Consider the following 13,572-nt stretch of genomic DNA (forward strand, 5'->3'; position numbering starts at 1 on the left):
ATCATAAAAACCAGTTTTATCACTTTCACATTTACAAATATACACGTTATTATAGTAACAGCTGGAAAAAGCTGTAGGTCTTTAGACAAGAACAAAGAAAATAGATACAGATAATTCAAGTATATATTAACAGTAATAAAATCATTAAAACATTAAAGTTTGCACCTACTCCACTGTTCATCCCGCTGTAATCATCTTCTTGTTCAGAGATTGTTAGTTAAAGCGATGGCTGAATAAACAAATGAGATTCATGCAAGAATGACAGAGATACAGCAATTTTTAAAAAGAGATGAGATCATACAGATACAGGAGCAGGGTGCTCGTGAATACAGCCAGGACAGCAGTGCAGCGAATCATGAACAAACAGATCACACTCCACACAAAATGCATTCTGACACACTTTGCATATGTACACCTGTGTAGGAAGGATAGAAAGGCAAGTCAAATTAGCAGAAATTATCATCATCATAACACTACAGTAGGGCAACAGTTATGTCATCAAGAGAATGTAAATAGACTATACTGCTAGCATCACAGAAACTCAGTGGAATTAAAGCTTCTGACAGCAAGTATATCCACAGGGTTGAGCTCAGGTCACTGTAGATGCTTCCAAATGGCTCAGAGTGGAAGCTTTTTTATGCAGCTCACTAGGAGGTTCCTTCCCACACTTCTACAGACTTTGAAGTCTAGAAAGCGTGACTGTTTAACACAGAACTCTACCATGACATTAACTTTCACAAATATTTTTCTGGTCTTTAGGAGACAACACTAAAGGATCATCTCTATTTCTCACACCCCTCAACACACATTACAATGCCATTCAACATACTTACATTTTGATCTTTTATTTCTCCCTGGCAGCCTTGACAATACCTAAAAGCAAAATTGTATTATTTTAACTGGAAAAAAGAGTCAAGACTGTGTAAATCAGTGTTTAAAAAAGATCTCATACACAGTAACAATTTCTGGCAATTATTTCAGCTATTCAACTGAACTCACAGATCATGGAAACTACAAGTATTTCTTAATGCTAGAGGTGCCCCACACCACCCAAACACTCAGGAACTCCAGTAGCAAGGAAGCTGTTACCAGCTGTTCTTATTTTTGTGACAAAAAAATTACAGGATCCACAAGTACACTCATTATCACAATATGATTTGCATACCGTTCCCCCTTGTATTCTTCCAGTGGAACTTCCTGAAAGGCATCTAAAGGAAACAAGTGATGGTAAGACCGAGCCAGGTGAGGTGCAGACACTAACGTAAGACCTGCAAATAAAGAGACACCAAAATTGTTACAAGGGAGGATTTACTGAAAAACTTTTCTGTATCAAATAAAGTAAAAAGGAAAAATAATATTTTTAATTACTCAGTGGTTGAGAGCTTCTAAGAATTTAAAAAAATAGAATTATTTGTTCCATTAGCCAAACCTGTAATCCTGTCCAGTTTTAAATCCAAATATATATAAAGAACAAGCAAATTGCTCACATTTCTACTGGAAAAGTTTAACTCGGTCTTTGGAAATACATTTACAACACACAGTGGTGAAGTTAGGAAGCTCCTTTTGGCAATGATAGTTCTGCTATATCACACCACCAGTTACAATGATGCCCCATTACAAACCTCTACTACAGCCTGCTACACAACTGCCAAAACCATGTCATAGCCCCATTTCAGCTAACACAGGTCTGCTGGTTTTAAAACAGTTAATTTTTGTCACACTAACTAGCATGTGGCTGTGCTTTGGATCTATGCTGAAAACAGGGTTGATAAGGCAGGAATATTTTCTTTAGTGCTGAACAGTGCTTACACACAATCAAGGCCCTTTCTGTTTCTTACTCCACCAGTGAGTAGGCTTGGGGGTGGACAAGGCATTGGGAGGGGATACAGTCAGGATTGCAGTCAACAATACACCAACAGAACAAAGGGATATCCCACACCATATGGCATCATGCTCAGCCTATAAAGCTGGGTGGAGAAGGTGGAAATGGGAGAATGTTCAGGGTGATGGCATTTACTTTCTCAAGTAACTTTTACTTGTGATGGAGTCCTCCTTTCTGGGAGATTCTGCTGATGGGAAGTGGTGAATGAATTACTTACTTTGCTTCGCTTGCGTGCACAGCTTTTGCCGTAACTATTAAATTGCCCTTAACGTCACCCATGAGTTTCCTCACTTTCACACTTCTGATTCTCTCCCCCATCTCACCAGTGGGGAGTGTGTGGGTGTCTGGGGCTGACTCGCCAGCTGGGGTTAGACCATGAGAACAAGTTAGCTGGGGCATGGACTGGCACAAACATCTCCATCGCTCACTCACATGCAGTGTAATTGTCCAAACTGTTGTTCTGCTGATCACTGCAGCTGTGGAGACCCCACTGCAGATACATAGGGTATCTCCAGTTTACACTATTCCCTTGCTGGAATGGAACTCATGCTGGTAGGAGAAACTTAAACTAGGCTAAAGTGACCCAAAACTATAATTATTTCATCCTCTTTCCAAATACATGCATCCTGGTAATACCTATCATGTTTTAGTCATATGCCTGTAGAAGCTAGGAGAACAGCATCCCCTCAACAATATTAATACTATAAACCATGCTAATCCTTTCTCCCACCCTCACTAAGAGCAATGGGCGGAGGCATCGTTTTGGTTGCACAGTCCATTAACATTTGCAAGGCTTCTGTTTACAACTTTACAACCTGTCATGTGTCACTATGCAGCCTGCCCTTGGGTTCAGCTTCGAAATCTCTCATCCATGTACTCCTGGAGGTGAGAGTACTTCTGTCCTCTTACTCCAAAGCACTCTATTTCCATGGCCTTGCACTGAGGAGTCTGAAATATGGGTGTGTCTAGTTAAATGAGGATTCTTGAGAAGTTACCACTCCCGCGTGCATCACCCCTCTTCCCCACTTTGCCATAGGTATATTCTTTATCCCAAGGAATATGATACAGCTTTACTGTTACAGGTATAGTCCTGAGAGACATTTGGATGGAGTTGACATCCCAGGTCACAAAAACGCAGGACCCTTAAAGCAGAGCTGGCTTTTAATTACTAAGTATAGCTGAATTTTTCTACCCCTTAATTCTCTTACCACAAACTCCTGATTCATGTGCTCACCTTTTCTTGCTACTTACCACAGATTTTGCATTCCACAGGAAGCTCACAGTATTTGGCTCTGCACTGAGGACAAAAATATCCACCCAGTGTGAGACCTGGGTCACTGTTATTTTCCAATTGCCTACAGTAGAAAGAAACAACTCAGTACTTAAGAGATAATACCATGCTACCACGTAACTACAAATCGTGTTATTTACACAACATATCATTTTAAAAGTTTCACTAGATTGCATACAACAGTTTAATGTGCAAGTGTCAGAAAACAATCGATACGGTGAGGTACCAGTAACCACATTTTCTCACAGGAACAGAACAAAGACCAAGTATTTCCATATAAAGGAGCCAATCTTTAAAAATAAAAATATGAACAATAACTGCATGGTTGTTTCTTTTTAGACACAAAAATATTCTGTATTGACTTTAAAATGCACGTAGTACTTATTCTTACAAATAGCACGTGCTGTTAGACACTGTTTCCTTCTGAAATTCAGACTCCTCTACCACCCTGGCAAACAATTATTTTTTTCATTGAGAAGTGCACTAGTACAGTCATCAAATGAAGCCTCTATTTCAAACTTCCCTTTAAAGTCATGTTAAGAAATACATAAAAAGTACTTTATTCAGATAACATCCCTCCATCTTCAAAATTATCTTTTATAATGATAATAATAATTAAATAATTAAATCAAGAACTGCAAGTAAAATTGGCAGTAATTACTTTTATACCTTGTACCACCTCTGTGTCCCAATCACTGTGTAACAGAACTAAGTACCAGTTACTACCTTCAAAAAGCTTAAATGCAAATTTTAAAACACGTATTTAACAGAGGTAACTATGGCCACATATTGGAGCTACCAATGGAAATAAAATTTCTACTGAGAAGTCTTTTTTCCATATTATTTTGCAATACTTTCACTGTCAAGCAGATTTTCTAAATATTGAATAATTAATACTGAATTCTTATCAGCTCATTGAATTCTAATCAATGTTACTTACGCCATGCTAAAGGAGGGCTTTGCATCTTGATCAGATAGAGAAGCAATAGTATGCTGAGGAAAACCTGAAAAGAAAAACATCCCATATTAACAATTTTAAACATGCAAGTCAAGTGTCAGCTTCTTACTTCAATGAGGAAGTTCAAAAATTATTCTAGACATTCAGGCCTATCTCTTTCCCATTTGTTATTGTAGGAGAACTGATACACTCTTGCTAGGTACCAAATTCTTCTTTACCTACATCCGCACCTCCCTGACTTTACTTTACCCCCAGCTGAAAAAATGTCTTTGTCATAGACTTTGTGTTAACTGAAGCACACTGGAACCCCATTTTTGAAGAACAGTTAAAAAGAAAATTACGTGCAATAGTAGGAAAGCAGAATGAGCAGCATACAAATATCCACTTAAACTAGTTTAAACTTAAAATAGTTTCTAATTAAGGGGGCAATATTTTTATATGCATCCATCAAGCTTATATTCACCTTCCAAGTGCAGTATATGACAGATGAAACTACAGGACTTTTTGGAGACTGATACCTGTCTTTCTACCATTTATTTTTTACAGATCATGAGAGGTGAGAAGTTGTTTTTCCAACTGCTGCTCAGGCTTTACCTATGAGAAGTAAACCTCTTCAAGTATCTATATCTAGCCATAAAAATAAATACATTCTTTCTATGAAAAGGGTGGATGAAAGTGAGAACTCAATGCTCCACCTCCTCCTATCCTGGTTTAACTCCAAGCTTAAATTTATTAAGAAACACATCAGGAAAAGAAAAGGTACCTAATCTACTTGTTGAAAGAACACTACAGTAGTGCTCCTAATAAATGTCTACTACCTCTGGCTCTTAAAATCAATTAATACTTGTAACAGTTGCCTTCTTCAGGGAAAAAAGCAGAGGGAGAAACAAAATAGCTTTTCATAGTTCATTTCTAAATATTAAATTTATAACAATTACTGTGCAGTCAGTATTGTTCCACTTTATTGTTTCCAACTTCTGTTCAGTAATTTGTCTCACTTAATAAGGTTTATTTAATAGCTGAGTACTTTGCAGGAACAACATCATGAAAACTGATACTTATTTAGCAAAATAAAAGTTAAAATAAAAAAAAAAAATCCACAATGTCTTTATTACGCTTCTTACTACTTGTATAGCTTTAACCGAGGAGAGGCAAATAAAGGAAAAGACAAAGCAAATCTTGTGCTAGGAATTTGACAAAACCATATCCTACCCATTCGAATAAGGGAGCACTCAGAACTTGAACTGGCGGGTGGAGGACTAACATGGTGCATCAGCAGTTCCTTATAATGACTTTCGTCTAAAATAACGTGGTATGTTCCTGTGACAAATGAAGAAATGCCTTACTGTCAGGTTATGAGCAAAAAACAGTACAAACATATACGCCAAATGACAGAAAACAACTAGGTAGAAAACACAATTTATCCAATCCTGTTCCTAAAAAGCAGCCCTATTAATGCTACTGAAAACAGCAAGTTTTAAAATTAGGAATAACAGAATGTTAAATTAGATATGAAGGCACAAAGCTTTTTCTCCAACTTGACAGTGTAGTACTCACAGTGTAAGAGTTACCACTGCAGCAACTGATACTAGCATGTTACATTGATAAAGTTCCACATCACATAGCTTTATATGTGGAACACAAGGTTTGAAAATACATGTATTTCTTCTCTCTAGAGCTGTAGCTACCAGCTGATAATAATTTCACTTACTACTGTGTATTTTGTAGATTTAGGAAACCCTTTAATTTTCTGCCAGCACAATGTAAAATACTCATCCTTAAATATCAAAATGCAGTAATGAATATATAACAAATTACTTGATTTTGGTTTAAAATCTGTGTTAGTAATATAACTACTGAACTTCAGATACATACCACCAGTTTCTCGGGCAAGTACTGTACAAACTCGAACTTCAGCACTTAGGCCGATGACAGATACTCTGATCTTTACTGCTTTTAAACACTTCAAACAGAGAAAAAAACATACTCAAGTTCATGTGCAGAACAAGAAATAGTAAAAAGGTTTAAAGTCTTAAATGAAGATTAACTGGTGATGACACTGCAATGCCTGTTTTTCCTCCGGTAGCTTGAATGTTCAATGCAGTAGTCAAACTTCAATTCTGTACCTTAATTAGATCATAGATGTTGGCTGGATCACATGTTGTCAGACTGCTGAGGACTACCAAAACCTCTCTGCTTGTATGTCCTGGCATGTGCCTAAGGAAAGCACACAATTAATTTACTTCTGCACACTTAGCTATTTGTATGATAACATTTCCAAGGACCTTAATGTATCAAAGTCAGAAGATGACATGATATTAAGTCCTCTAGAAACTGTGACAAGATCCTTGTCTGAGCACCAGATTTTCACCTTCTGAAAGCCAAACCTTTCCAGTATCTAAAATACAGTATTTAATTGTGTAGTTGTTACCTAATTGTTTGCTGTAATGAATCCTTTGTACCTTACCCATACTCACAGGCAAAATTCACTTCAAACTAGAAACACTATAGTAAGTCTTCCTGACTTCTTAAAAACCTCTAATCAGTTTTTAAATGTAAATCCATTACTTTTAATTACCTCTAGTTCTCAGTTGAAAACTCTCTTCCAGCTAGTAATTAAAATAGCTTTTCATGACACTGATTATTAGTTTTGTTCTGTCAGTGTTTTTAGCTGTAATTCTTAATTCAGTCTTCCATGAACTGGGGTACATCTCAACACCACACGTAGCAGACAACTGTTCTGAATCTATCCTACCTGAAAATTGATCTTTCTAAATTTCTAGAAATTGATCTTTCTATGCCAAAACTCTCACAAGATTATTGTGACACAATGCTGTTTCTCTTCCTGTTCTCTTACATTATTAACCCCTAACTCTGTCCTCTCTCATACCTTAGCCTTTCAGTAAAAAACAATTGCAGTGTCTTTCATCACAATATCTACATACCATCAACTTGGTTTTCAAATTTCTTTTCTATAAGAAGCACACTACTAAATACAAGCATCTAGTGATAGAAAATAAACTTGTGCACTACTAGAGTATTTAACTTAATGATTTGTATTGTAAGAGGACATTAAGTCACCTTTTAAAGACTCAAGTCAGCATTATACAAGATGCTACTTAGAAAAAAATTCTATCCCTGCCTCTCAAAAAAGTCACAATCACGAAGAAAACAAAAAAACTCCCTGTATATACTAACTTTAAAGTCTGCATAGCCAGATTTAGGGAATTATATAGAGAAGGCTCTCCACTGCAGTTCATATCCACTGCTTTCTTCAGAGCAGTTACATGCTTTTTTGAGTTTCCTGTAAGTGAAAAAAATACAATCAATTTAAGTGATAGAACAAGTTAAAGAACTGAAATATTTAAACTGCATATGTAATAAGGTGTACTTGTATAACAACAGCTTTCGAAGTGTATCAGGGTCCCTCCCCCCGCCGTGTAGCCCTGGGAGAGGGGCCCTGAGGGCACAGACACGGGGTTTCCCTGCCCCTGCTCAGCCTCGTTCCCATTGGTTGGTTTGTGTTCCCTGCGCGGGCAGAAGGACCCTTGGTCCCGTGACTGGAACAGTTCCTGGGCAGAGCTCCGGCCGTGCGGCTGGAGAAATAAACATCTCTGAAACATCTACCACGAATCTGTCCATATATATTTCTTTTCCACAGCCTCCTTGTTTGATACATCGTGTTGCAGTATCCCCGCTGTAACTGAAGTGGGGCTGGTCTGTATTTTTCCTTAGAAATTGGTATCTTGATCAGAACGCAGAAAACAGACATTTACTCTATAGGCACTCAGTTGCTAGAAAGTTTAGCAGCCAAAAAGAATAAGATCACTGTAGGGTATCATTAAGCCGTCAACATGAGTGTGACTTGTGTCACAAACAGAAAAAGAGTTTTATTTCCTCTGTTATCCTCAAAGTACGGTTGAAAGACTGATTGATCCCCAATTTCCTCAATGAAGCCTGCTGAAGTCAAAGAGATCGGTACAACAGCAGGCAGGAACCAAACAGACCTTGACTTCTTAGCATCTGATCAAATCTCACAAAACACACAGATATTGTAACACACAAAATTAACGAACAGGGTAGAAAATTAAATACAGGGGAAACAGAATATATCTGAGTTGCATTCTGGTCAAGACTTGATCACAAACAAGCACACAATGACAATTCTGGATCAAAACAGATCAAAATAAAGACTATGGTTTCGGACAACTTGCAATAATTTATCTTTTAAATTAAAATGAGTTATGATAACATAACTTCATGTTCAGCAGTATATCAGGTAGAACTTGTAAAATTAATGAAAAGGATAAAAACATCTTAAATTTAAGAAAAAATACGACCTCCCTACCTGAGAGTTCTGTCATTTTTTCCGCTCTCTTACTCTTGGTTACAATTAAGCCAATCTGAAAAAGGGGAAGAAAAAAAGACAAAACTTTTCTTAGGAAGTTTTAAAATGAGTTTATTTAGAATTTTACTATACTTTTTTTACTTCTTTATGGACCAGAACTATTTAACCATACAAGTCTATACAAGTTTTACTTTAAGTGTAAAAACAGCAGCACAACATGATGCATCAGTTAACAAACACTCCTGTATTTTCATTACTACTGTTAAAACGTACAAAAAGGAATATTCTAAAATTCTAAATGCCTGGCAGAAACAGGCAGAAACAAGAATTTCAATAGACTGATGAATAAGGGATGGGAAGGTACACATAAATTGAAAACATTTTACTAGGTTATAACCAAAACTACCTTTTAAAATAGTTTTCTGTTATTTGTTTCTTGCATGGTGGTACATACCTGACTAATAGGATTCTGGTCAAAGTACTCTTCAACAAAATATTCCAGTAACTATAAAGAAAAGTTAAGACAGTTAAAAACTAATTATATTTTTATTCCACATGCATTAAGTAGGTGATACTTGAAAAACATCTAGTATCACTAAAAAAAACAAAAGTTGGGTAACACAAACAGGTGGCCTGAGCCTTTCCTTTTCATCCTTCTTTCACCCTATCCCTCCTCCTTCATCCCATGTAACCAATGCAGTGTAGATTTCAGAAACTACTCCCCCCTTATTTTATTCACTCCCTGTGTTCAAGTTCTAGATTCCTGCCAGTTCAAATGGAGGTTTACAATACACCAAAAAGCACTGATCTGTACAAAACCATCAAAATCCAGGATTTCATGCTTTAGTACTGTTGGAGAAGACCATATAGAACACGATGTACATAGTTGAAGTCCTCCATGATCTACAACAGCAATCCAGTTCAACTCCCATCTAGCATCCTTTCAAATAAGAATTCATTAAAAAAACCCAACTGTAAGAAAAAGATATAAACCAATTCTAGATGCGTAATTAAAACATGTCATCCCCTTACTATAGGCAACACGTAGTTTCCAGTTTCCAAATGTGTCTTCCCATAATATGCCCTCGCAAAGTGTTTTTACTGTTCAGAAGTGCATGTGCAGGGCAAAATAAAGCCACACAGATTTTACTATTCAAAAAACAGGAAAGCGACAGACTAGCATCAGAAGCAAGGAGAAAAATGTAGGGATGAGAGATGAGGCTATGCACATACAGGAGATTGCAATTCTTTTAAATGCAAAATGCAACCAGCTCACAGAGAAAAGGTGGCTTAGTAAGAAAAAACTTTTGAGTGCATGAATACCTTCAGAGTGCAAGTAAGTCTGTTCGGTTTTAAGTCTTGGTCCTCCATTGTTCTTGATCCATCAACAACCACATAAAGGTGACGCATCTGCATTTCCACCATATGTGAAAATCACTCACAGAATACATTCATTGAAATGAATTCATTATTCCATTTACTTTAAAAAACCACTACTTCCTCCCTCCAACAGGGAAAGTTCAGTATACTGAGTGGTGCAATTAACATCAACTGAAAAGTAACGCATTTTTCCACTTCTCTCTTAAAATGAAAAAAGCCCCCTCTTGAAAAACGCACACTGTTCTTCTCCTCTCGTGACTAGCTACAAAACATGCATAGTTTGAACATTCACGTATTCATCTGAAGAGCTCAGCATTGTACAGAGCAATGTGGTTATTTACAACCCATTTCCATTATGCTCATTTTTCACACGAAGAGAAGTGGACAAGTCTGAGTGCATGTGATCTGACTGCTGCTGCCAAACACACCCTGTGTGTCAAACCTCCAACCCTAAATAGCCATGCTTCAGATCCACACTGCTAACGAACAAAGAATGTTCAAAAAGAAATAAAAATGGTGGAAACCACAAAGTTTGGTATGAAGTTTGTTAGGCCACCAGAACTGTATTTCAGATCCAGATGACCACCTCTAGCCAAGCAGTTTTGGACTAAGGACAGAAGAGGCTTAAGATATTAACATACCATTCCAAGACGAACTTGTCCATGGTGTTCAAAGAGTCTAACAAAACACAGAAGAATTTAAGTCAAATTCAAAAGAGTGAACAGCCCCTAAAAAAGAAGTCCAGAACAAATCCAATACTAGACTTCTGGCAAATACGTAGCAGTAACAAAATGCAGACTTACTCAAACTGAAAAACCCCGCAACTCAATCCCAGATTTCACACCTCTCAGAAAACAAATAAGAACTATTTCTTCCTGCCAGGTTTAATGAAACTTTAAAATTTTATCCAAATTTGACAAATCCAGTTTTAATGTAACTTGAAATAAAGCAAAACTTAGGGTTTTTTTCTAGCAATTTTTCTGAAATGTGAAACAGAAATCTGTAACCATGATACCAAAAGCCAGCTTCTGTTGTGATAGGACGAGGGACAATGTTTTTAACTAAAAGAGGATCAATTTGGATTAGAGGATAAACATGTTTTTACCATGAGGGTGGTGAGGAACTAGAACAGGTTGCCCTGAGAAGCTGTGGATGCCCCATCCCCGGGAGAGTTCAAGGCCAGGTTGGATGGAGCTCTGACCAACCTGGTCTAGTGGAAGGTGTCCCTGCTCATGGCACGTTGGACCAAGATGATCTTTAAGGTCCCTTCCAACCCAAACTATCCTGTGATTTCTGATTCGTATATGAAAAAAAAAAATGCTGGAAGATTTCTCTAAGCTACGCAGATTGCAACTGCAGTGCTCTGCACTGTTTCATCAGACCTGTAGCTTGCATACACATGGGATACCTAGCTTGTATACATTCGGTGTTTAGAGATAAAATTAATTTTTTACCATTTTATCTGGCATGCACCTGCCCCTCTGAAGGAGAAAGTACATAAACACATCCTGCAGGCATGCCTTATGCTTAACTCATCCCAGACGACCCAGTTTGAGGATGATCAAGCCCTTATAACCGACCAGGTCAGTACTGTTAGCAGACTCATGGCCATACCAAATACCTTTTCCTCTTTGCCTTGAAGAGAATGTCCTCGATGGTTGCTTTCAACGACCCGGATTCATCTTCTTTAAGAATTTCCCTACGCAAAACAGAATGTTACAGCGGGCAAAGGAGAGATTTCTCCTCCTCTTTCGCCAGAAAGAAGAGAAAGGTGAGCGGGGAAGTACATACCATGTTCTTTCGTAGCCTCCTTCCCAGCGCTTGGTCCGCTCGGGCTCGTCATCCATCTCCGCGGGCGCTGAGGGCGGCTGAGGGGGCGCAGAGGGAGCTAAGAGGGGTTGTGGGGGGCTGAGGGGAGATGCGGGGCGCTAAGGGAATATGAGGGGAGCTCAGCGGAGATGAGAGGGCTCCGGCGTGAAGAGGGGGACTGGGGGAAGAAGACGGGGGTGAGAGGGGGTCTGAGGGGAGCCGAGGGACACTGAGTGGGGCGAGAAGGGCCGAGGGGAATTAAGGGCAGCCCAGGGGGGCTAAGGAGAGCTGCAGGACACTGAGAGGAGCCCCGGCCCGGGCCCGCCGCTAAGCCCTGCCGCCCCGGACACGTCGGCGCCCGCCCTCTTCCGCCTCGGTGCGCCGCCAAACCGTCCCGGCCGCCGCCAGGACCGCGGAGCGACCGTTCCGGGAACGTTCCGCTGTGTTTTCCACAGCATCGTCGAAATACTTCAAGTACGGTCATGGAGAGGACGATGCTTAGGGAAGACGCCTCACGGAGACATCGCCCGTGCGGACGCGGAGCCCACGGTGGTGTCGCTCTGAGGTGGTCCCTCGCTCGTGTCTCCAGGCACAGCCCCCAGGGTCATGGCACTGTCTGGCACTTCTGCAGTTAACTGAAGCAATTTCAGCAATTAATAGAGGAACGCAGGAGCCTGGAAAAAACACTGGATTTTAACACATAATTATGCTCATAGGCCGGTTAATGAAGGCAGCCATCTATCACCCTGACAGCAAAAGCAAGAAGTTTCAGGTATTTTGATGTTATGTTATTATGATTTGCATCCACCTAAAATAATTTTCATCTCATGTCACCAAGAGTTTCCATTTCATAAGCACCACAGTGAGGATTAGATCAGAGTTAACTGCCGATTGCTCTGCAGAGCAATTAAAATTTTACTGGATACAGTGGAAGTGTGCCAAGACTGGGCTTCACCTCCTGAATTACAGGAAAGTTACTGAGCATCCGTTTCTAAGGAGTCGCACTCTGCATCCAAGTAAGACAATAAATGAGGAAGAAAACATGTAAACAGTAGTAACAATTCTTGAACCAGGAGTGGGGGAAAAACTAACCACTCTACCCTTCAGCTTGTTGCATTTATCAGGAGCAATGTATAATTATAATGGAAAGAGAGGAGAAATCAATTAGCTTTCAGTTAAACCATACCTGCGAAAAATCAATGATTTTTTTTGAAGGAAAGCAGTCTGAAGACAGGAAAACAGGAATCCTTTGAAAAGTCAGGATTTGCTTCCTGGAACTGATATAGTTGTAGTTTGATCAACTCCTACTAGGACGTACACCATCTTCTCTTTAGAAGGAAAAGGTCCAATCTATAAAACACTGAAATGAAAAATGGCTGCAAGCTGATGGTTTTAATACAAGAAGTGAGAAATGAGACTTCTTTCAGAACAAGAGTATTTTTATTGTCAGGGCCTAGAATTTCAGTGCTGGATTGGAATACAGGATATACAGTAATTTTGTAAAACTTGATTGTACAAGTGCTTGATATCCCACCACAATTTTGAAATTAATAAATTACATACTGGATACCTTCTTTCACAATTTCTAAACAATTAGGTTTTTCATTGCCATGAGTATTTGTACTCAATATGCTGTCATGAAAGCTAGTCAGACTGTTGTGCAAGACAAACTTTTGGGTACATTTTTAGGCACCACTTTATCTGCCCTGAAAAAATGTACGGTTTAGTAAAAAGTATGCCAATCTTGCCAGAGTTGTTTTGATCGAGGATACCCAACTGCTTACACAGACAAGAAGAAACAAAAATCCAGTTTAGAAACTATTATATTTGTAGAAATGCTAAAAATCTTCAGCATCTTGCTTTGCAGATCTATGGGGCCAGGCAAGCATTTTCTAACAGGAAGA

The 13,572-nt window shown here is 38.9% G+C and overlaps 1 protein-coding gene across 1 annotated transcript; it reads right to left on the bottom strand.

Annotated features, from left to right (window-relative positions):
• Window positions 1–12,041, bottom strand: LOC125319884 (general transcription factor IIH subunit 2). The gene is made up of 15 exons (XM_048291605.1): window positions 11,651–12,041; window positions 11,481–11,558; window positions 10,501–10,537; window positions 9,803–9,889; window positions 8,934–8,984; window positions 8,480–8,534; window positions 7,330–7,435; window positions 6,258–6,348; window positions 6,007–6,094; window positions 5,344–5,451; window positions 4,114–4,177; window positions 3,134–3,237; window positions 1,166–1,268; window positions 834–873; window positions 1–415 (listed from the first exon to the last, which is right to left on the bottom strand). Exons 1-15 carry the CDS (start codon window positions 11,704–11,706, stop codon window positions 296–298), a joined length of 1,188 nt encoding a protein of 395 aa, XP_048147562.1. The 5' UTR covers window positions 11,707–12,041; the 3' UTR covers window positions 1–295.
• Between the last annotated feature and the right edge of the window lie 1,531 nt (window positions 12,042–13,572).

This window comes from Corvus hawaiiensis, chromosome Z, assembly GCF_020740725.1.
Source record: "Corvus hawaiiensis isolate bCorHaw1 chromosome Z, bCorHaw1.pri.cur, whole genome shotgun sequence".
Lineage (NCBI taxonomy): Eukaryota > Metazoa > Chordata > Aves > Passeriformes > Corvidae > Corvus > Corvus hawaiiensis.